General features: G+C 45.1%; 1 protein-coding gene across 1 annotated transcript in view; it reads right to left on the bottom strand.

The window, feature by feature from the left end:
* Positions 1–18,656: 18,656 nt before the first annotated feature.
* Positions 18,657–23,587, bottom strand: part of Fam114a1 (family with sequence similarity 114 member A1) — a 69,702-nt gene continuing 64,771 nt past the window's right edge. Inside the window, exons 13-14 of the mRNA XM_057771916.1 lie at positions 21,962–22,015; positions 18,657–20,214 (exon numbers count right to left, since the gene is read on the bottom strand). Coding sequence (XP_057627899.1) covers positions 20,098–20,214; positions 21,962–22,015 — 171 coding nt within the window. The 3' untranslated portion in view covers positions 18,657–20,097. The remainder of the gene's footprint in view (positions 20,215–21,961; positions 22,016–23,587) is intronic.

Genomic DNA, 23,587 nt, shown 5'->3' with positions numbered 1-23,587 from the left:
GAATCGATGGGAGCTTGGCTTCCAACAGGCATACATTAAGCTTCTGGTTCTACTGGGTGTGGCAGCTTTCAGAAAGCGATTTCGCTGACTTACACTCAGTATTACATTACTAAACAGTGAAAACCACGCAAAGGTGTATGGAGCTGGTCTGCCTGTGGGGCACACCACTGGGCTTGAAAGAGCAGGTGGTTGTGCTTGTGTCCTGCAAGGATCCGAGATGACAGAATGGCTTCCAGTTGTGGGGAACTGCTTCTCAGAAAGGTGGCTTCCTCTGGTATCTCAGAATCCTGAACCCTACTGGGCATACATCTTCCTACACACCATCTGTTTGGTGGCTATTATTTAGAATTATTTTTGCAGTTATTCGTATCTGGCTTTCTCTTTAGACTAGATGCTGCAGGAGGGAAGGGAACATATTCAATTCTGCACACTGGAGCATTTGGGCCAGTTGGTATAGTATTTAGTCGCCAGCAGGGGCTTCATTTTGTCTGGACGAAGAGCCATTTGTGGAGCTCTCAGTAAAATGAGCCATGTGTCGTCATTTCTATGCCTTTTTCACAAGGACATATGGAGACAGGTGCTATTTCCCCCAGGAAGCTCGGACAGAAGCAGCTCACTAACTTGCCCTCCTCCTCAGCTCGGCCTACTGGCGTTCCTCCTCCATGTGCTTCAGGCAGAGGTAGCCAAAGTGAGCAAGGCAGATGGAAGACTGCCTCAGAGAAGAAGCTATATCCAAGACCACGATGGAGCTCCTCTTCTTGGAGAGCAAGGGACTGGGGATAAGAGAGGGCACTTCAGATTGTGGCTGCTGCCTGCTCACTGGCCCTGCACCTCTCCTAGAACTTTCTGCTTCCATCTCCACTCAACTGATGCTGGCTGAAACAATCCCATGGTCCTTAATGCCTTCCCTAAGTCATGGCTTCCTGTAGATAACACTGACCCTGGCCTTTAGTGTGTTTTGAGATTTACTGGACTCACTTAAAGCTTAGACTGTCATTGAACCATAGATATCTATGACTGAGACCTCTTCACTAGACTGTGAGAGGGGGAACCATGCCCCAGTGACAGGAACTCACTTCTTCCTGCTCTGTTCCTCTCTTGCAGTCCTCGCTCTGGTTGATGACAAATGAGTTGCAAGTTCATTGAATGGCTACCTATAAGGGGACAGGATTGCAGGCTTACATACATAACACACCGATGATGTCCTTTAATAAACATGCTGGTGGGGACTGTACATAAGAATTCATCATGTGGAATTATACCCGGTCATAATGAAAAATGGGAAAATATCAGAAAATGGATAGATCTGGAATATATTAACTGAGGTAACCCAGGTCAAGGATGACAAATACATGGTTTTTCTCATATGCATCCTAGCTGTTAATGATTGTATGTATTTGTGGGGGACAAGGCATGAGACTGGAAAGGGAACCTCAAAAATAGAAAAAAGAAAACAGAGGTGTTGAGAAGGGGGGTAGGGTAGTAGAGAAAATGTGGCATGAAAAAAAATTGCTCCTGAGGGGGAAGGATACGAGGAGCTTGAAATGCTGTAATGGAATCTGCCAGATCAGCCCACAGTGGCTATCCAGCCCGCAGTGGCTGTCCATCATGAAGGGATGTCAGGGCAGGAACCCACAGCAGGAACTGAAGGAGAGGACGTGGAGGAGTGGTGCCTTCTGGCTAGTTCATCTGCTTTCTTTCTTTCTTTCTTTCTTTCTTTCTTTCTTTCTTTCTTTTTTTGGTTTTTCGAGACAGGGTTTCTCTGAGCTTTTGGTGCCTGTCCTGGAACTAGCTCCTGTAGACCAGGCTGGCCTCGGTTCATCTGCTTTCTTATACAACTCAGGATCATCTGCCCTGTGGTGGCCCTGCCCTCAGTGAGCTGGGCCCTCTCACATGTAGTGGGAGCTGCGGGCTGTGTTCCTGCCGCCCCAGCTCCTGGTAGCCTGGCTGGCTTATGCCCCAAAATAACAACACATAAACTCTATTCATTTAAACACTGCTTGACCCATTTCTGTTCATGTGTGTTGCACCCCAAGGTACACTTACCAGAAATATTCTAGCCTACGTCCATCCTGGGTTGGAGCTTCATCGCATCTGCCTCAGAGAGCAGAGCTAAGGTGTATGAGCTCACTTCCTCTTCCTCCCAGCATTCTGTTCTGTTTACTCCACCCACCTAAAGGCTGACCAATCAAATGGGCCAAGGCAGTTTCTTTATTAGCCAATGACCTTCCTCCATCAGACATAGAAAAGAAAACAATTGTTAGGCACCTCTGGGAATATTCTCCTCTATTCTTTTGATTTCAAGGGACAGTGTGGGGAGAGAAGCTGATTTAAAACCATATTTTGGGGATTGAATCCAGATCTTTGGGTGTGCTTGTCAAGTGTTATTCTACTGGGCTACACTCCTGGCTCCAGAATAATCTCTGGAGGAATGCCAAGACTGTTTTCAGGCACATGTCATTGCCCAGTATCATGTACGGCTGTCCATGTCTAAGCTCGAAGACGGTGCTTTTTGGGGTCATTATCTCTACCCAAAATCACATGTAATTTCAAGTGATAGTCTCTGCGTTTTCACATAGGAAAGGTGTTGTGTTACAAAGGCATGTTGCAGTGAATGTTGTACAATAGGTGATCTCTCTTTTGGCTGTGGCCCTACTCCAGGCTCATCCTCACTTGCTGAACATCTTGGGGAGACTGAGAATCCATGTTGCTTGTACAGCAGCAGGGGTGGGGTGTACCTGGAGGTAGATCAATGCAGTTGTCTGCCCCGGGACTTCAAATTACAGGGGCACCACAAAAAGGTGGGGAAAGAGAGCCCACTCATTCATCTCAGGAGCTGAATTGCCTGCTGGTCCCTACCCACAGTTCACCCACTGCCTACCCAGAGGCCTGTTCCCCTCCCTGGTTCTCTTGCCTCTCTGTCTCTGGGAGCTCCTGGACGTCAGGTTTAAAGGAAATTCCAATTCCCCAAACTCCAAAAGACAGTCCAAATATTCAGAACTGGGCTCAACCTGGACTCCAGGAGGATCTCTGTAGTTCGATAAAAGCAGGTGTTCCTCAGGAACTGGAGGAGCCAGCTCTGTGTGCCAAAAGGAGTCATTTCCTTCATCTCCGGCAAAAAAGACAGAATTCACATACACTGTGTGGCACGGTTCAACACATCAAGGCCCACGCTGGCCTCCAGGCTCCCTCGGTTCCTACCCACAAGTACTGGCTATACATCTCAGGCCCCCCACACTAGCGTCCTGGCCCTCCCTTCCCCAAGTTACGCCCCTTCTTATAACCCAGCTGTTCTCACTTTGCTTTCTCTCTTTATCCCTAGCTGTTCTCCCCTCTCCACAGATTGCCCTGGCCATTTCCAATTTACTGGATATGTTCAGTCTGCTGGCTATGTTCAGCCTATTTCTTTCTCTCTCTGCTCTGGATGCCTCCAGATGCCTCTGGCTGTTCTCTCTCTCTCTCTCTCTCTCTCTCTCTCTCTCTCTCTCTCTCTCTCTCTCTCTCTCTCTCTCTCTCTCTCTCTCTCTCCCTCCTCTCTCATCTACAAGAAAAAACCTTCCCATACCATGGAGAGGTCATGTTGTCAGTTTATATGTGGGTCATGGCCTTACTTTGAGGTCGCTTCCTGTTTCTGTTTCTAGAATTGCTTTCTCTTGCCTGTCATCTACATCCAAGATCTATATTGCCTTACAAAAGCCACAACCTGGTGGAATTGTGAGACTCCAGTAACCCAATTTAACACCCTTTTTTTCCAGGACGAGAAGTTGAAGTCTCTGTGCAGGAACAGAACTGAAGGAAAAGATCTCCTTCTCAGGCCTGTTGTAGGACTGGTTTTATTTTAAAGCCCTTTAAAATATAAAGCATGACCTCTTTCTTTATCCCTTTGTCTTTGAAACTGTAATATTTAATAGAGGATAATACCTTCAAAGTTCTGATGTCCTCCACAATTGACAGTTTGCTTTGAGTAGTGTAAGACTGATTTCTAGGTAGGACTAGATTTGGCATCTCACCAAGCCAGACGTCCTGGCCTGTCCTTATACGGAGCCGAACTCTGACTCCTTGCAAATGTTCCTTCTTGAGTTTGGAAAGGAAGTGGATGGCTCTGGGGAAGTTTCTGGGCTGGGCTTCCCGAAGTGCCTGTTTACAGCTTCCAGCCGGACTCTTCCAGCTGGGAGCCTGGGGAGGAACTTCACTTAAACAATGCAAAATCCCTCATGCTTTTGGGGAAAGCCTTTCAGTAACTGAGCCGCCTTCCCAGCCGTTAAGGCCAGAAACTGTGTTGGAGACAGCTCTCCCGCAGCTGTGGTCCAGTGTTTTCAGGGGTGCTAGGCCAGTCTTAGCTCAGGTGAGCTCTGTCATGGCTGCCCTGAGCTGGAGTGAGATTTAAGAAGGGAGTGGTAACTACATATGTGCCAGAAATGATGTGAAACATTATGTGTGTTTGAGTTCATTCATTTCTTCCTATGTGGCTAAGAGAGGAGTCTGTCATTCCTTCCTGTGGTGGTGTGAATAAAAATGCTCCCCTCCCCCAGTGGCTCATATAAGCGAATGCTTGGCCATTGGGGAGTGGCACCACTTGACAGGGATTAGTGGGTGTGGCCTTCTTGGAGCAAGTGTGCAATGGGGTGGGGTTTGGAGGTTCAAATGCTCTGCCTAGGAGCAGATTCTTTCTCTCTTCCCGCTTCCTGTAGATCCAGATGTAGAACTCTTAACTTCCCCAACACCATGTTTGCCTATTGCTACCATGCTCCCTACCATGATGATAATGGACTACACTCTGCATCTGTAAGCCATTCGCAATAAAATCCTTTCCTTTCGAAGAGTTGCTGTGGTCCCGGTGTTTCCTGGCAGCAACAGGACCCTGACTGAGACAACCCCCTTTATGAGGAAAGAATAGGCAGAGAGTCAAGTCCCTTGCTCAGTTCAAGCTCACAGCAAACTGAAGGCTTGCGATTTGAATACAAGCAGGTGTGTTTTCTTTTCCTGTGCTGGAGTCAAAACCAGGGCCTCACTTGTGCTAGGTAAATGCCCTACCCACCGAGCAACACTCTCAGCTCTTCTAGTCCGTCCTTTCAGACACAGACACTTTCTCTAGGGAGCTAAGTAGGTCTTTTTCCCTAGGAACAAAAACCTCAGTCCGGATAAATGCCTTTCCCGAAGCCTTTCTAGTTGTCTCCATTTGAAGGTTGTTATGAAGGACTACCCTACAACAATTCTCTATCATAGCCTTCTCTTCTGTCTACCCGTGTAACCAGACTTCAAAGACCTCATTTAGGTGGTAGTTATGAAGAATCATAACAACTACAGGGGGATTTTCTTGAGGGGGGGATTAGATGCTCATAAAATAAGATCAATAAGTAATGTGTTAATTGACTTTTTCAAAGAAATTCTTTTAGCTCATCTCAAGCTCCTCTGAGATGAAAAGGATTAACTATAATGCAAAATCCCCCAGTAAGGTCAAAAAAAGAAAGGAGCATGAGTCTTTGAAAAGGCCCCTTTTTCTTTAAGAAACACAATTCCCTACTTGAAATTTGTTAGAGAGAGACAGGAAATATCTCTACTCGATTTAGGCCAACAGACAGTGTTGGCTCCTTTCTCTCTTTTGGTGTGGGTGGCCTGGGGTGGGGTTGGGCTGAACCAGGGCCTGGCCTGCTAGGTCAGGCTCTGTGCCGAGCTCCACCCCCATCTTTAGACTTTCTCCCTTAGCAGTTTATTAGTACAGAGTCCCAGCTCGTCAAAACAAAACGACAACCGCCATGCTGAGTGGCAGAGAGTGTGACTTTTCTTTTCCTCTGTTACTTTTTATTCAGAGTGAAAATTTCAGTAGGAATAAAGCGTTGTTTACTTCAGCTCTAAGAGACTAAGATTAGAAGGAAGGCTTTCTGGGCTTCAGTAATTGGTGCTTTTTAACACAATAATTAAACCAGAGAAAGACAGAGAAAACCTCTTTCAATGCTGCGTGTTTGTGCTAGAAGTTTATGTGTGTCCATTTGGATGCACATATGTTTTAGCACAGGTGTAAGAGCGTGAGCCGTGCGTGCACATGTGCATGTGTATGTGTGTGTGGCCCATGGAAGCCAGAAGAGGACATTGGATCCCTAGACACTGGAGTCCCAAGTGACTGTAGGCCACTCCTTCCATGTGGGTGCTGGCCCCTGAAGTCCACCTCCTCAGCACTGGTCTTACAAGCATCCCAGGTTATTACACCTGGCACTTTTCTGAAGTTTCAGGCATGGAATCCAGGTCCTCATGCTTTTGGGGAAAGCCTTTCAGTAACTGAGCTGCCTTCCCAGCTGCTAAGGCCAGAAACTGTATTGGAGACAGCTCTCCCACAGCTGTGGTCCAGAGACTATGCAGGTTGGGATGGCGTGTGCAGAATGAGGGAACAGCAGGAAGAGGAGCAGGGAAGACCCGAGGAGCCAGCTGTGTGTGTGTGGGTGTGGGTGTGTGTGTGGTTTACCGGAACCCTGGTAAAGGCAGTGTGACATTCCATCTTTCCTCAGAGTAACTGAGGATCATGGAGCTTCTTTTCTCAGCCAAGCATTCAGATCTGGTTACTTAATAGATTTGATTTTACTTTATATTTACTGATCTTATTTTATGTATGTGAGTGTTTTGACTATATGTGCACTACAGGAGTGAGTGCCTGATGTCCAAGAGCGAGTCAGATCCCTGGAGGCAGAGTGCAGTGCAGACTCTAATTGGTCTTAATAATACAAACCCAGTGTCAGACATTAAGGGGTGAAAGAGAAGCAGAGCAGCCAGCCACAAATTCTTACCTCTATGAAATCCTCAGACAGAATGGGGTATCCTGTCTCTACAAGTCCTCAGACTGAATGCCCTGAGCTCCTGTCTCCTCCCGCCTTATATGTCTCTCTCTGCCCAGCCATATCACTCCTGTCTCCACCTCCCTAGTGCTGGGAGTAAAGGTGTGGGATCCAAGAACCACAAGAATGTGTACCATACTTGTGATTAGCCTCTGGACCATCTCTCCAGCCCTAGAACTTCGTTTCTTAAGGGGCTCTGTCTGAACATTCAGCCCAAGTACCTGACACAAAAATTACCCAGTGTTTGCTAATGAACAGAGAACTCAAAGGACACCAAATTGAGGTCACAGAAGCAAGGAAGGGTTACCTGGAGGAGGGGACACGGGTAAGGTGAAGGATCCTCAGAGGATGGGCTGGTCAAGAGGAAAGAAATGCATGCACGTGGTGGATGTGAGGAGTGAGGGGGGCGAGAAGGGAGTTGGAAGGATGGCGCAGTGGGAGGGACACTCTCAGTACAAGCTCGAGGATCCGAGTTCAGCTCTCCAGCGCACAGGTAAATAAATACCCGGGGTGGAGGGGTGGTGGCAGCCCATCTGCAATTCCAGAGCTCAGAGGGCAGAGACAGGAGATCCCCAAAGTAAGCTGGCTAGGGAGACTAGCTGGAATGGTGGGTTCTGGGTTCAACGGAAAGACCCTGCCTCAAAAGCTAAGGTGCAAAACGATCTAAAAAGATTCCTGATGCCATGTGTTGTCTAGTGAATTTTAAGAAAGATGCTTCACGTGTGCCCACACACATGCTGACATGACACACTCTGACATCACACATATAGATGCATTAAAAAGTAATTGAGAAAAAAATCATGTAGTATACAAAACAAATGGGATCTTTCAGCAAGGCCTAGGTATCTTCCAACACACACACAGAACACACACACACCATGAACACATATGTGACCTTCTAACATTCAAAAGATAGAAGTGTGTTCTCTTTGTAAATGAGTTCCTATTCCAACGACACTGCAGTAATTAATATATGGGGAGATGTGGCCTTTTGTTATGCTTGAGAATGTCAGAGTTCTTCAGGGGAGAACTGACAATATTGTGATCTATTGCAATATTTTTCACGCGGTATAATTTGAGCATGTAACTGCTTAACCAATTAAAGATTAAGCAGGCAGGCTTGAAATGCTACCGCACAGCTGAAAGAATGATTTATTATCCCAAAGGTTACTGGACTACGGGGAAGCCAGAGCACACTGAGAGAAAACCACAGTCTGCTGCTGTTAGTTGGTGTTCCTGAGCAAGGTTTTCCTGTTAACCCAGAGAAAAGATGTTTCTTAACCCTAACTCTCAGAGAGTTCCAGTACACAATCTGAAGGGCGTGGGAAGGCTCTGTTAGCTATGGGCAGATATGACTATTACCGGTGAAGCAAACATATATCCTAGAGAAATTATAATTGCTTTCTTCCTAGTTGTATCTAAATAACAATTTTTAAATCAATGACATAAGAGTATTGAGACACTGGAAGGCTTGGGGAATTCCGTCTATACTACTGGGGTCATAATGTAGCCAGATTTAGAAAAATACAGCCATATAAACACAATTCCATTCATGTTGAAGATGCTATCCTGATTTGGGGAGCACATTGGTTGGTGACATCAATATCGTGGCTCTTTCAATTCAAATGCATTTCTTGCAGGGCTCAGGCATGGCATGGTTACAATATACCATAGAGAAGGTAGAAGCCGTATAAAGCAATGGGTAACTGGTGAGAATTTCTGCAGGTTTTCTCTCATTTGAGTCTTGTGGGAAGAACTGATGTAAATGCTTGTTAGACTGGCAGGGTCCAGGGTGTACAGGAATGCTCCTGAATCTTGGCTCAAGCCCATGAAGACTTTAATTAGGGAAAATCAGATTTGTACCCTTAGTCTGTGCTGATACCGCTGCTGTGGATGGATTAGAAGGGGTTTGAGCCCTGTCCTGAGACCAGCAGGTGCCTATTACCTTGGGGCTGAAGAAAACAGGAAGCAAGCTTGAAGCAATAGGGTGGAAGACAATGCAACAAAGAAGCAAGTGCCAGCCCTTGGTACTCGGCAGGAAATGCATCAAGAAGCAAGGGTTTGGGAAAATGGAACGCTGTGTGTCCAACTAAGACAGAATATGAGACAGAACAGATGATGAATTCAACTTGGCCATCTTTAGATTAAGCCCAGTGGGACACACAAATACTGCTGTCTGGTAGGAAGTTGGCAAAAAGGCTGGAAGCCAAAAGTGACGTCCGAGCTTTAGGTAAGAAGCTGGGTGTCATCAGCATATTGGTGATGGTGGCTGTGGAGGCCATACATTGTCCAGCAGATTTCTTTACTCAAACTAATAACTTAATTTTGGATAAGAGAAACATAAAAGATATTTCAGATGAAACCCCACTTTACTTGGGGAAATGCACACACATGCATGTAGACTCAAGACCCGCACAAGATTGAGCTGGTAACACTCCATTACGAGTGGGGGTCAGAGTCTTAAGAGCTCAACCCCTACCTGAGGAACCACTAACAACTAATGGCTGCTAGAGGAAGGAGACCTTTTCCTCAATGGTGTAATTACTAGTATGCTGCCCGTGGTCCAATAAATAACCCTATGCCTAAGTTCATGCTAAGAGCCTTAATGAAACACAATACATTATAAAAATTAAATGAAAAGACATGAGAGTAGTATAGGAACTTGTTAGTAAAAGGAAGAAATTCAGAAGGGGATAATAGGATGGGAATAATGGGGCTGGATATGGTTAAAATTGTTATACATATATTTGAAATTATCAAAGAATAAATTAAAATATTTTTAATTATGTGTATTTGTGTCTGTATGTGCAGATGACTGCAGGTGCCTACAGAGGGTGTTGCATCGCTGGGACCTGGCATTGCAGGTGGCTGTGAGCTGCCCAGTGTGGGAGCTGGGAACTGAACTTTGCTCCTCTGTAAGAGCAGTTATTATGAGCTCTCACCCGCTGAGCCATCTCTCCAGCCCCATAAAAATATTTTCAAACCGCATCTGTGAATGGACTAGATAGATCTGTAATTAAATAAACGACAAGCACAGGTTCATAAAAACCAATAAATATTCTCCCAAACTTTATTCTGCAATTTGTTTCGGTTTCAGCTTTAAAACTTGCCTACTTCAAAGAAGTAAAAAAGGCAACATTTGGATGCGCTACGTGGAGGGCTTTATCCCTGCTTTTAAAAATCAATGAGCCTTTCATTCTTTAAGTTTGCCAATTTCAGACCACTTGGTGTGTATTCCCACTTGGTACTGACACTGGCAGTGAGTGGACCAGCTGCCGCCTCTGCAGCGGACTCAGGCGGAAACGCCCAGGCGGAGTGGCAGCCTGGGTGCTATTCAGCAAGCGAATGCGTTATTTAGTGCATGACTTCTCATGGGGAACTCCGAGCCTTTGCTCTAGAGTCTTTGCCAGAGACGGCGTGGTTTTAAAAGGGATGTGTAGGATGCCCGCTTTGATGGTTAAACTGTCCACTTGACGGGGGTTTAAAATCAGTTTAAAACCGGTGAGGCACGCCTTGGGTATGTCTGACGCTGGTGTTTCTGGGGAGCTAACCGAAGGGAAAAGACTCACCTGAATGTGAGCAGCACAGTGCTGCAGGGTAGCGGAACAAAAGGCGGAGAAGGCCAGCCAAGTATGGCTTTCTCCCTCCCTCAGCTTCCTGGCAACCATAAAGTGAACGGTTCCACTCTGTCACAGTGTCCTGTAGCCGTGATGTTCGGCCCCAGTGTGCGCCTCTGAAACAGCGAGCCCATATCAGTCCTTCCTACTTTAAGTTGTTTCTGTCAGGAAGTCCAAGCTTTCAATGGTTACTTAAGTACTTTAAAAGGTCTGGGACGGCCAAAGTGATTCCACACCTCTCTATATGCACCAAATGCACCCTGCCAAGGAACTTATAAGCCCACGTTCCGGTTCTGGGAAGTCATCAGGACTCTAGTCCATTGTGTGCTTTCTATTTATTGCTCTCCTTTGAGTGAACTGAGCTGTGGAGCAGAGCGGAGATTCAGATTCATTCAACCCCAACGCATTGTGTCTGCAGCTTTTCCCATCAGTTAGGAGCGGGGGAGACAGAAGTTGCAGACGCGGGCATTTAAATGCCCTGGCGCTACATTTGTGGAGAGGAGCAGATTGTAAACTGTCTCCTGCAAATATGATCTGCATCTGGGCAGCAAGCTCCTAACTCCAAACCGCAGACTCAATTTGGTTGCCTGGCGTTTCTCTCCAGAAGTTTCTATAGCCATTATGGGTCCCAGAACCATTCAGGTTGATAAGGATGATGGGGGAGAGTATCTGGCTAATGCAGCTGGAGTTGGAGTCTTTTTCCTGTGAGACGGAAACGTGACGTTTTCCCGCTTAGATTAACACTGTCTTTAGAAGTTAGGCATTGAGAACGCTGGGTTTGCGCTATCCTGAGAAATCAAGGGGAGACGCGCATAGTTATCAACATGGGCCCTGAAACGTCTAAGAAACTCAAGTCATAGACACCCCCAAGGACTTTTGTCTTTTCTTATAAATTAATCTGTGTATTTCTTGCTTTTCATGTCTGACAAGAGTCTATAATTTCATCTCCCCATGAGAAACAATATATTTAGACTCTTGATTTTTTAAAATGTACTTATATAATTCTCTTATTAATACATTTTTATTCAAAAGTTTTAATTACTTGGGTCTGGAGAGATGGCTCAGTGGTTAACGGAATTGTCTGCCCTTCCGAAGGACCCAGGCTCAATTCCAGCGCCCACATGGCAGCTCACAGCTGTCTGTAACTCCACTACCAGGGACTCTAATGCCTCTGCTGACCTCCTCCGTCACCAGGCAAGCATGTGGTGCATAGACATACATCAAGTAAAACACTCGTACACAGTAAAGAATTTACATGTAAGAGCTCTTCACTTACTTTACAAACAGGGCTGGAATCCTTCTGGACGATTCTGTCAAATTCTGGCATTCGTGCCCACTTGTCCCCTTGTACCTGTGGTTCTAGCATGGTTCCTGGCTTTTTTCTGTAGTTTTTTTTTTGTTTTTTTGTTTTTTTTTTTTTTTTGCGCTTTTTCAAGACAGGGTTTCTCTGTGATCTTGGAGCCTGTCCTGGAACTAGCTCTTGTAGACCAGGCTGGTCTCGAACTCACAGAGATCTGCCTGCCTCTGCCTCCCGAGTGCTGGGATTAAAGGTGTGCACCACCACTGCCCGGCCATTTCATTCTTTTGTAAAAATGGTTTCACAGCATTCCACAGTTAACCTAATTTTCACTACCGTTAATCTGACTTTGAAGTCTTGACAGGTGAATTCTTCAAAGCAAAATCTACAGCAAGCCAATTAAGTGCTAAGTAGGGTACTGGGAATACGACAGAGGGCAAAGCAATGAGAAATCCTCCCTTGTGGAAATCACATCCCAGCGGAAGAAAGAGAGTAGAAACACGCAGGACTTAAGGATTTTACATGAATATGCCCTAAAGGGAAAAAGAGCAAGCAGGGGAGGTGCTCCATTCAACAGACTTCATTGTTATTGTTTTGAACCAGGGACTCATATAGCCCAGGCTGGCCTTGAACCCCCTCTGTAGCCAAGGATGATCTTAACCCCTGATCCTCTGTCCTATACCTCCTGATTGCTGGGATTACAGGCGTGTCCCACAGCAGGCGTTTAAATGGAGACCTCAAAAAATATAGCGGGAGCATGAGGCCATGCAGTAGAAGAGCGTCCCTAAGATGCTCGCTCGGATCAAATGCCTTTTTATGGACAGACATGGCCAGAGTCTGTCTTGCAGCTCATTGTTTGCTTTCTGGTCCTGTTTCAGTTCCCAGCAGGGAGCTGCTTCCTCCGGTCCTCACTTTGTTCGAAGATGGCTGACAGACTTTCGTGTAGCCGCTTCCCAGTCAACAAAAGACCATCTGAGTTTTCAGGGAGCCACGGTCACTCAGCACAGGAGGCTCACAACATGAGGACAATGAGGAGAATGGGACATGCAGGCGACTGGTCCTCTCCTGGGCTCCAAGGCGCTGGCAGGGACAATGTGGAGCAATTGCTCTGCTTGAGGCTGTGGGATCTAGAGAGGGGCATCCAGGGGTTATTAGAAGCAAAGAGTTCAGCCAGTGGGGAAACAAAAACCCAAATATTCTGTTTTAGTGTCAAGCAGGTATTGGCTCGTCCTTGGACTCTGTCTAGCCTTTTGTACACAGCTGGGGTAGAAATCCTGCTCTTACAGTTATTAGTTGGCTAATCATAGGTGGCTTATCTTATCTCTGATACAGGCGTTTCGTCTGTAAATGGGTATGCTAGTAATAGTATCTGCCTTATGAGATGGGTGGGGGGATTAGATGAGACGGGAGGCAGAGTGTTTATATCAGGTGTCTGAAATACCGGAAGTGGTTGTTTGCTTCTGTCATCTCCACAGGCATTACCATCACCACCCCCATTACCAGCACTACCACTGTGTCTTGGCAGCAATACCAAAATCAGGGGGCAGGAGGCATCCACCAGCATTTTTTTTTTAATATTTCCAGAATCTTATGAAACTCAGTATTGAAGACACAACTTAAAACTTGTCTAGACAAGGGAGAGGATTAAAAACAGCCATGGTCCAGGAAGCCAATAGATGTTCAATGCCCAGAAATGGTGTTGATTACAGACTGGCTTCCCTGGCACCAGAGAAGGGGATGGGGAGGGAAGAGGAAATGGAGAGGTTTTCGTGTTGTCAAAGGCACCTGGGAGACTGGACAGTTAAGCTGCTTGGTTTAAATGTCTATGAAAGGATAAAAAAAAACCTGTGGTGAAAGCCACCCAGGGACCAAATAACTGTACATGCTCCAGTTTGGTCTCTCTAGGCCCTGTTTGTTCTCAGCTGCTTGAAAAGAAGCAAAGCCCACAACTCAAGCTTTTGGTTGTATACCTACCCCAGGGCTTTAGAGAGTTAAGCCTCTAGTTGGAGGCTGCTGGTTTGTGTCCCAGCTACTCAGACCTAAAATAATCACACAGAAACTGTATAAATTACAATATTGTTTGGCCTATTTTATGCATATTTCCAGCTAGCTCTTATATCTTTTTTTTTTTTTTTTTTTTTTTTTTGGTTTTTCGAGACAGGGTTTCTCTGTGGCTTTGGAGCCTGTCCTGGAACTAGCTCTTGTAGACCAGGCTGGTCTCGAACTCACAGAGATCCGCCTACCTCTGCCTCCCAAGTGCTGGGATTAAAGGCGTGCGCCACCACCGCCCGTAGCTCTTATATCTTAAATTAACCCATCTCTGTTAATCTGTGCATCACCATGAGGTCATGGCCTACTGGTAAAGCTCTGGAATGCTCCAGCAGGCGTCTTTCTCATTTTGCAGCTACATGGCTTCTCCTCGACTTTGCCTACTCTCTCTATATATCTTTTCCAGATTGGCAATATTCTGTTAAGCCACTGTCTGAAAGCAGCTTCTTTATTAACCAATGGCAATAAAACATACTCATAGCAAACAGAGGGGAATCCTACATCATAAGCCTGTAAACCTGAACATTCAAATTTCCCCAAGACTTTCCTCTGTTGTTGGGTGGCTCCATCTAGTAGTTCAAATGCTAGCTAGTGAGGTCAGACTGACTGGGTTCAAATACTGGCTCTGTTGCTACTCATGCCAGTTACTTAACCTGTCTGGGTCTTGGTGTTTTTGTTCTTGTGGTGGAGATTATAGTCTGTGTCTGCCCAGTTGGGAGACTGTGAATATTTAATGGGGCCATGCACTGAGTGCTCAGCACACAGCCCAGCATACAGTATGTGTGCACTAATGATCATGGTTGGAGTTCTGAGTGGATGGTTTTCTGATAAGTGGGGAGAGAGAAGTGCCGGGAGAGGGGAAAGATGGGCAGATTGTTCAAAAACAAAAAAACAACTGGTCTTGGAAGCTGTGTATTTTAATGGCTTAAAAAAAAAAAAAACCCTGCTAGAGAAACAGGATAAAGATGGCAAGGACTCAAAGGCAGAGCTTGGCTTTGCTTTGTGCCGAGGTTTCACCCATCTGGCCTTGGCGTCTACACTGGCTTTTTCTTCCAAATAGCATCCGAGAAGCTTGCCTGTGGAACATGAAGGGCAGGAAGACAGACCAGCTCAGAATCGCTCCAAATGTCTGCACTCTGAAGGCACTAGAGATATCCACGTGTTACTCTTTTCAGGTTAAACTTCTTTCGAGACTAATGCGAGAGGCGGGCCAGTCAGGTGAGCTGCAGCCACTACAGGCTGACATAATCCTATTGCTTTTTGGCCAACAGCTCATGCAGAGAAAAATCCTCTGTGATCCAGACGAGGGTAAATTTAGCTCAGATCTCAACACAAAATCTAACCCTCTGCAGTCAGACTCTATTCCAGATCTGTGATGGCCTCAGACACTGGCAGGAGTAGAAATAACATTAATGATTCTCACGATTTGGGTTGTCATAATTTGATTATAAAGGCTGTACGTTCAAAGTGTGCAATAACTCCTTGATTTTAGGACGGAACACAAAAGAATGAAGAAAATGATGTTTTTCTTCAGACCTTTTTAGTGGCAGATATTCTGGAAGATCATTTAGTATGGGTGAACACAGAAAATAAATGCAAACCTGCCTACGGGATGAGATAGCTCAGAAAATAAAACACACAGTTAAACACCTCATTTGTCTTCTTTCGTGTGAAGAATGGCTGATCTGAAGCCACTCCTGCGCCATTAGGAATTCCAATCAACTACAGAACCAGGACCCAATCTCACATGGATTTTCAGTATGGTCTTTTCTGAAGTGACTTTATAAGCACAGCAATTTAAGGAGCCAAGGTGAAGCCCAGATCTGAACATTAGAATGTAATGTTCTTAAGAGGAGGACCAAAGGGCAATTTCTTACATTATCAAAAAGTATAACAAACAAACAAAATCCCAAGTTTGGCCCTGTAGAGTAATTACTTTTATAAAACGAAGCACCATTTGAAGTACTGTAGCCTGGCCAACCTCATCTGCTCAGCACGTGCATGCATGTGAGCACGTGTGAGCATACACACAGCACTTCATTGTAGGACAAAGAGAAATGCAGCAATAACTTCAAACTTTTGTAGACTTGAGTGGACTCGTCTGCTTTTGTACCTCAAACAGGCACAGCGTGGCCAGCCTGCGCTAGTGCATCTCAGACAGCGTGGCCAGCCTGCGCTGGTGGCTCTCAGACAGCATGGCCAGCCTGCACTAGTGCATCTCAGACAGCGTGGCCAGCCTGCACTAGTGCATCTCAGACAGCGTGGCCAGCCTGTGCTGGTGGCTCTCAGACAGCATGGCCAGCCTGCGCTGGTGGCTCTCAGACAGCATGGCCAGCCTGCACTAGTGCATCTCAGACAGCGTGGCCAGCCTGCGCTGGTGGCTCTCAGACAGCATGGCCAGCCTGCACTAGTGCGTCTCAGACAGCATGGCCAGCCTGCACTAGTGCGTCTCAGACAGCGTGGCCAGCCTGCACTAATGCGTCTCAGACAGCGTGGCCAGCCTGCACTAATGCGTCTCAGACAGTGTGGCCAGCCTGTGCTAGTGCGTCTCAGACAGTGTGGCCAGTCTGCGCTAGTATCTCTGACAGTGTGGCCAGCCTGTGCTAGTGCGTCTCAGACAGCATGGCCAGCCTGCACTGGTGCCTCTCTGGAATTATAAGCACCTTGGGGCACGTTATTTCCACCCAGCACAGGAACACGTTTGCTTCCTGCATTGGGTTCTATCTGCCAATTTGCATGTTCCTTTAGCCAGCACTTTGTCAATGCTTCTTTCTTATGGGATGAATCTGAAATGTGCTCCTCCCCCACCCCAGGCTCCTGTTTTGAATGCTTGTTCCCCAGTTGGTGTTGTGTTTGTTGTTGTTGTTTTGTTTTGTGAGAGAGGACCTGGAAACTTTAGGTGTGGTGTGTGGAGGGACAGAGTTAATTGGTGAGAGTGTGCCCTTAGGGGCCTTTGAAGGTTTCATCTAGTTCCTGTTGGACTCTCAGCTCCCTTGATCTGCAGTGATGTGAAGAGCCTCCACCACACGCTCCCACAGCCACACACTGCCCAGTTTCACTGTACCTTCTCCATCAGGATGGACGGAAATCTTTAGAAACTGTGCCCAAAGAAAACCGTTCTTTCCTTAAGTAGTTTCTGCAGGTATAATGGGCACAGGCACACAAAAGTGTGAACACACTCGTGGTCCTGCATCAATGGTGTGCCATTCCTTTGCAGAGATGAAAAGTGTGAATGCGTTCCTGGTCCCTCTGTGCCTGAGGGAGGCCATTTCTTTGCTGGTGTGTAGGGCTTTCTTCTGTCACAGCTTCAGTAAAGTCACACTGCTGCTAGAACTCCGAGCTCACGTGAGACCAGAAATAGCACATACTCCTGTTCTCGCTGGGAGAGAATGCTAACTTAGCCCCGTCCTTTAAGATTTAGGACTCTGTCCTTTAGATCTGTATGTATCAATACCCCAAAGCAATTTTTCTTGAATGTTCTTTGCTTTGAAACATGCTTTGGATGCTTTTTATTTAATAGGGCACAGACGCAGGACTATGTTTAATATTTTCATCAGAATTCATTTTGTACTTGATGCAAAATCTGGCATTGCTTGTTCAGGGTAATTGTGTGCAGTGCAACGAAGCTAATTTATGTAAAGTATTATTGAGAGAATACCGAACTTCCATGGTAAGCCTATTGAGTCATTCATTCAGTAATAGACTCACATCTCCCCAGGTCTCCATCATGGGTTTTGACAGCTTTTAAAGCAAAACAAGGCAAAGCAGCCATTATGTTAAAGTGGTGGTGGAAACCGGTAAGGAGAGAGAGAAACCCTAGACAATGGGTCAGCGATTATTTCTCTTAAATAGTTTAATTTATAGACCATGGATCAGGAAACACTTTCAGTTCATGTCTCCACTTGGTAACTTGGATAATTTTTTTATTAAAAAATAAATAAATGAAATGTCAATAATGTTGCTTTCTTTAAAAATAGTTATCTATTATTTTAAAGAGTTTTTAAAAACTTTGTTGTATAATTAAAACTGTTGCCGTACAATAAATGGGTCTAATGTAGCCCAGGCTGACCTTGAACTTGCTATGTAGCCAAGGATGATCTTGAACTTTTGATCCTCCTGCCTTACCTCTTGAGTGCTAGGATTACAGTCACACACCACCACGTGTTTTGAGCTCCTCTTTCAGGTGTATGTCTGGTGCACACACATATTTGTGCAGGCACGCGTGTCACAGATCCACCTTGGCCATCTCTACAGTTCTTCATGTTATTTTCTTTTGAGACTTGACCTTCCACTGAACCTGGAGCTCATCAATTAGGCTGGGTGACCAGTGAGCCCCAGGGTCCTCCTATCTCCATCACCCGCTGCTGGGATTACAGGTGTGCACCCGGATTTTATTTTTATTTTATTTTTATTTTTTTGGTTTTTCGAGACAGGGTTTCTCTGTGGCCTTGGAGCCTGTCCTGGAACTAGCTCTTGTAGACCAGGCTGGTCTCGCACCTGGATTTTATATGGGTGCTGGGGATCCAAACCCAGGTTCTTACGTTTTTCTCAACACTTTGCCTGCTGAGCCACCACCCCAACACTGACAGCTGAGAGACCAAGTCTGGGATAGAATTCCTTTGAGGCATTTGTTTTTCTTCTATATTTCTAGTTAATGTACAAACCCATCTGATGTGGAAAAAAAATGTACACATCTAGAGTTTTCTTCTGCTCTAACATAAGAATTATAGAAGTCATAAAGCAAATGCGACATTGTTACCAGTTAATCACCACCATACTTAACATCAGAAACACTCCAGGTGTCAGGAAAGGAGAAGTGAATCTTTCCTTGGTTTTATAAGAGAACTTTATTTTTTCTAGGTCGCAAATAAATTGTCCTTCCGTTTTTATTTGGTTGTTTCAGGAGACATACAGCTGAGAAACAAAATAGGGACACACAAAAGTTCTGCTGAGACTTCAGATATCTACTCAACCTGTAGGGAACAGGGAGAATTGATTCTATCACAGAAAGAAAGGCAAAGGGACTTTCTCCCTTTCGAGACTCCACGCATCATTTGCCGTGGGAGAGCCACTGGGCATGACTATTTTTGACACTGCTGGTACAAATGTCAGTGAGGGTCTGGAACAGAAGCATACTACAGACTCCCAACCTGCCAAGAACAGGTGTGGCATTGCTGCTGCCGGCTGCAAGATCTTCGAGGCATCTCCCTGAACCAATATACCAGCATGCATCAGTATTTTCTACCCTTGCCACCACAGTGCGTGGGATCAGTTTAGTGAGTATTTTTGGAATGCAGGTCTGGGCTTCCACTATGCTAAAACCCCTTTAATTTTCTACTGAAATACATTCTAGCTTTCTAATTTTGCCACTGCATACCCTAAACTAAAATACGTCTGTCTTCAGGCCAGGCAGGTATGGTTGTGCACACCTTTAACCCCAGTACCTGGGAGGCAGAGACAGGCAGATCTTAGTGAATCTGAGGCCAGCCTGGTCTACATAAAGAGTTCCTGGCTAGCCATCTACATAGTGAGATCCTGTCTCAAAAATAAATATTTTTTCATACCCCTTTTCATACATATTTTTACCCTAGAGGTAATTTTGGTATTTAAAAGAAGTTCAAAGAGGTTGAAAAACTAATAAATTGAAGGGTAGCACATTTTAAGTAACTACCAGTTTACTTGGTTCTTCAAGTATTTTAAGGTTTAGAAAACATCTTAATATCTTTGAATATGTCAAGGGTTACTATAAATCATCTTTCAGAACATGTCTATTGAAGTGAGGTCACATCCTTTATGAAATACACATAGTAGGTGCTCAGTAAATCTTGTCACAAAACGAAGGACCACAAAAATATATTCATGCCCTTTTTAAAAACCAGATAAGTAGTGTTATTTTTGCTTGTGGTATTTATGCAACAAAATTAAGTTCAGTATAAGAACTGACTTAAAGGCATGTTTTAGAAAAATAGGGCATTTAAAAGTAGACATTTCAAAGACGAACAAAAGTCTAGGGTCTTCCTATAAATTTCTAAATAAAGCATGTTCGACCAGGAAAACACATATTTGTGAATGAACTGAAAATTAAAGGAAATTTTCAATATAACAAGTATAAGTTTAAGTTAATATAAAGAAAATACAATTATTGATAAAACAACAACAATATACATTAAGGGAAAAGTTAACCCTCTGTATTTGCAAAACTGTGCAAAATTGCTTGTAGTGTCCTCAGATGAGTGGTCCCGCCTGTGACTTTGAAGACCATCGCCTTTAAAAGGTGTGTAGTGAAGAGGCTTGGCCTACCCCCAAACTAGCTGGAGTCTGGCTGGGTCTCCGCTTTCGAGCAGCTGGTATGGATGTGGGAGACCTGCAATACCGGGAGCAGCAGCTGGAGGGCGTCCTGGATGTATGTGGTGCTATTGCAGCCCTGCAAGATGCAAAAATGGAGCTGAGGGATCGTTTCATAGTTCAGTTCAGTGACTGTCACCTTTTGACAACATTCTTTTCTGTCTGAGGAGAGGGAACGCCAACCATCAAACTACATCATGAAATTCTTAGAATGTTCGTCCGTGTAGCAAATGCAAACACATGTTTTTTGGATGGCACATGCCCGGGTCTAAATTATGTAAATTAATGAAGGGACTTCATTCAAAATGAGATAAATCATTGCCATGGGCTTTTAAGGGATGCCGGTATGTGTAGACCCATGGCCCAGTATGGCCAGTATTATCCACCCTTTCTCAGGTCAACCTTACGGCCCTAAAATCACAGGACAAAGGACACTAGAGACAAAACCACAGAGGATTTATAGAAAACTCTGCACAGAGAGATTATTGTAAAAATGGTGAAATTTAGGGTATCTAGAACACGAACATTTCTTCTGGGCCAGTGAATAAGAATTGGGTCTCATATTTGTGGTGCACAAATATGGTCAATTGCTGTGCTAATGTACAATTTAATCTGGAAGCCAGGACAGGAATTTGGGGTGGGAGAATGAGAGTTGAGACAGAATCTCCCTATACAGCTTGTGTTGGCCTTGAACTTACCATCCTCCTGCCTCCGACCTCTGAGTGCTAAGATTGCTGGTATACAGCACTACTGGCTTTCCAGGAGGTAGATTTTCTAATACTATATTCTGTTTTCGACTTCCAGGGTTTCTATTAACTGTGTCTGTTCCACTGGATTTGTCCCTGTAGCTCCTGCCCCTTCTGGTTGATCCATTCCATTGTGTGGCTGGGATCTAAGCAATAACACTCACTGCCACCGCTTTGTTAACTTTTGTCCATCGACAGTTTTGCTTAACAACGAGGCACAATGCCCAGCAATATTGCCATAGACAACATTTCTGATGCTTTGTAGTCTCCGGAGCTTTCCATTGACATCTAATGTGAAGATGATGGTATGTGTCTGTATCCTGCATCTGCTTGTCCGGCCCTGTGGCTACCCACTGCGAGTGGTTTACAGTCCGGTCTCCAATAGAAGACCCTCCTCCGCTGACCGCATGCAGAACACAGTGCCCAAGTTCTAAGAGTAAGAAGGCATCTTGGGCTGCTTCTCTCTTGCATCACTGGCGTCGTTTTGGCAGAGCCACAGCAGTGATGGGACAGCCTCCCTTTTGTGCGGCGGATGCTATGAAGTCCTAGTGAGCAGGCGGGGCGGGCCGTGAGCCTTCATCACATATTCTACCCTTGTTACTGAACGGGCAGGCATGCTGCATCCTTTTTGCTAACCTGGAGCTTAGACTTAGCTACACCAAAAGTTTTCGTGAACGATGGGAAAATGCCTGCCTTTATGGAAATCACCAGTGGGCAATAATCCTCCATGGCAGCCAATAATCACAGTGTCAAACTTGGCAGCAGAAATCTGCCTCTGCGGGGAGGGGAGTGAGGGGGAGTGAGGGAGAGACAGTAGCAGGAAATAACCTGCAAGCTCAGCATTTTCTTTTATAACCAGGAATTCATGAAAATTAGGCATTGTGGCTTCACCAGAGGTTTTACAGCTGCTGAGCTACAGAAATGCATACACACACACACACACACACACGACTGTTAGACTACTGGTGATAAAATTTAGACTTTTGATAACACTTGCTGACTGGGAGAAAGAAGAAAGAAAGAACATAGCTGTGACATTCGCTTTGATTTGGAGTACTTTTCTCTCTGGGGGCTACTTACCTCTAAAAACACACTATTGATCATGGGGTTAAGGACTTCAGCCTTCTTGTTGCTCTGTGAAATTGAAAATATAAAATTGACAGATTAAGGGCTTATACCGTAAGGTTTAGCACATCAAATGTACGACACTGCTTTGCAGAGGGAGGTCTTAGAGAGAGGAAGGAGAGCAGTGTGTGCTTACTGTAGACCAGGCTTCGTGTCTGCACCTTCCTTATGTGGTCTCTAGTTCTACCTGCAATCCTAGCAGGGGATTGGTGCTGTGATAAGCATAGGTGCTAGATGAAGAAATAACAATCCCGAAGGCTGGGCAATTTGTGCAAGTTCACTTTGCTAGAAATGTAAACTAAGATCTTTTCAGTTGTTGGAAGCTTATAGCTGATTGGATCCTGTCTTTTTGCACAAGGTGTTTGTCTGACACCATCCTACACCCTACACTTCCAGGGCTGATAGTGAAATCGTCATGGTTTTGATTACTGTGTTTGAAAACTCTTTTTGGTCTCTATGTAGCCCAGATTGGCCTCAAACTCATGAACCCCCTGCCTCAGACTTCCGGAGACTGGAATTACAGACATGCCTCATGCCTCACCGCACATTTTAATTAAGACAGCTGTATAGCTTACTGAGATTTTTATTCTTGAGAGTTTCATTCTACTTATTTTTAATTATGTATATAGATATTTGTTGGTGTGGAGTATGTGCATATAAGAGCAGGTGCCCTCAGGGGCCAGAAGAGGGCACTGGATTCCCTGGAGCTGTAATCATAGGTGGTTATAATCTGCTCTATGTGGGTGTTTGGAACTGAACTTGGGTCTTCTGCAAAAGTAGTCCATGCTATTAACTGCCGAGTCATCGCTCCAGGTCCTGAGTTTTTGTATGTTTTTTTTTGTTTCATATTTTGGTTTTTCCAAAATTTTTGGGCGGGTTAAGTCCTTCTTTTATTTATCCTGGTAGTTCAGTCTGTCTGTCTGTCTGTCCTTTCTTCGTCCCCTTTGTTCCCTCTTTCCTTCTTTCCCCACCTCGCTGCAAACACGAGTTCCAGGTTCTCTACCAGAAGAGCAATAAGGTGCAAACACCCTCAAATATAACTTTCAAACACGCATGCAGAATCAGGTTTGAAGAGCACAGGGATGTGTTAAGCATGGAGAACAAATCCCTACTTCAGGCGCTCTGAAAGGCAGAGACGACCATTATCCTTACTTGTACTATTCAGCTGTCAATCAGCAGACTTCCCTATCTAAACTGCTCAATCTACTCCTACAACAATGAATCATTAATGGGGCATCTTAGTGGGCTGCCTTCCCTTGCCGTTCCTGGGAGGCTCTATGGCAAACAAAAGCACATGAATTAAATATATCTTCCCAGAGAAGCCTCCCTTCGCTGGCATTGCGTTACTCTACAGAGGGCTAGGCCTTGCTGAGGGAACCGCAATGGAGTCTTGCGGGAAGTGGGGGAGAACATCTTTAAAAATGCAGTCATTTTAGTAAGTAACCCGCAAATCCATTATTAGGACATGCTTTCACGTTTATGGGATTATCAATAAACCTCTAAGATATGATCAAAACGAGGGCAGTAAAATTGCATTGGTTTTCAGAACCAATGAGATGTGTGAGCAATTTAAACGGAGTC

Source organism: Chionomys nivalis, chromosome 6, assembly GCF_950005125.1.
Source record: "Chionomys nivalis chromosome 6, mChiNiv1.1, whole genome shotgun sequence".
Classification (NCBI taxonomy): Eukaryota; Metazoa; Chordata; class Mammalia; order Rodentia; family Cricetidae; genus Chionomys; species Chionomys nivalis.
This window is presented reverse-complemented; position numbering and strand designations above follow the sequence as displayed.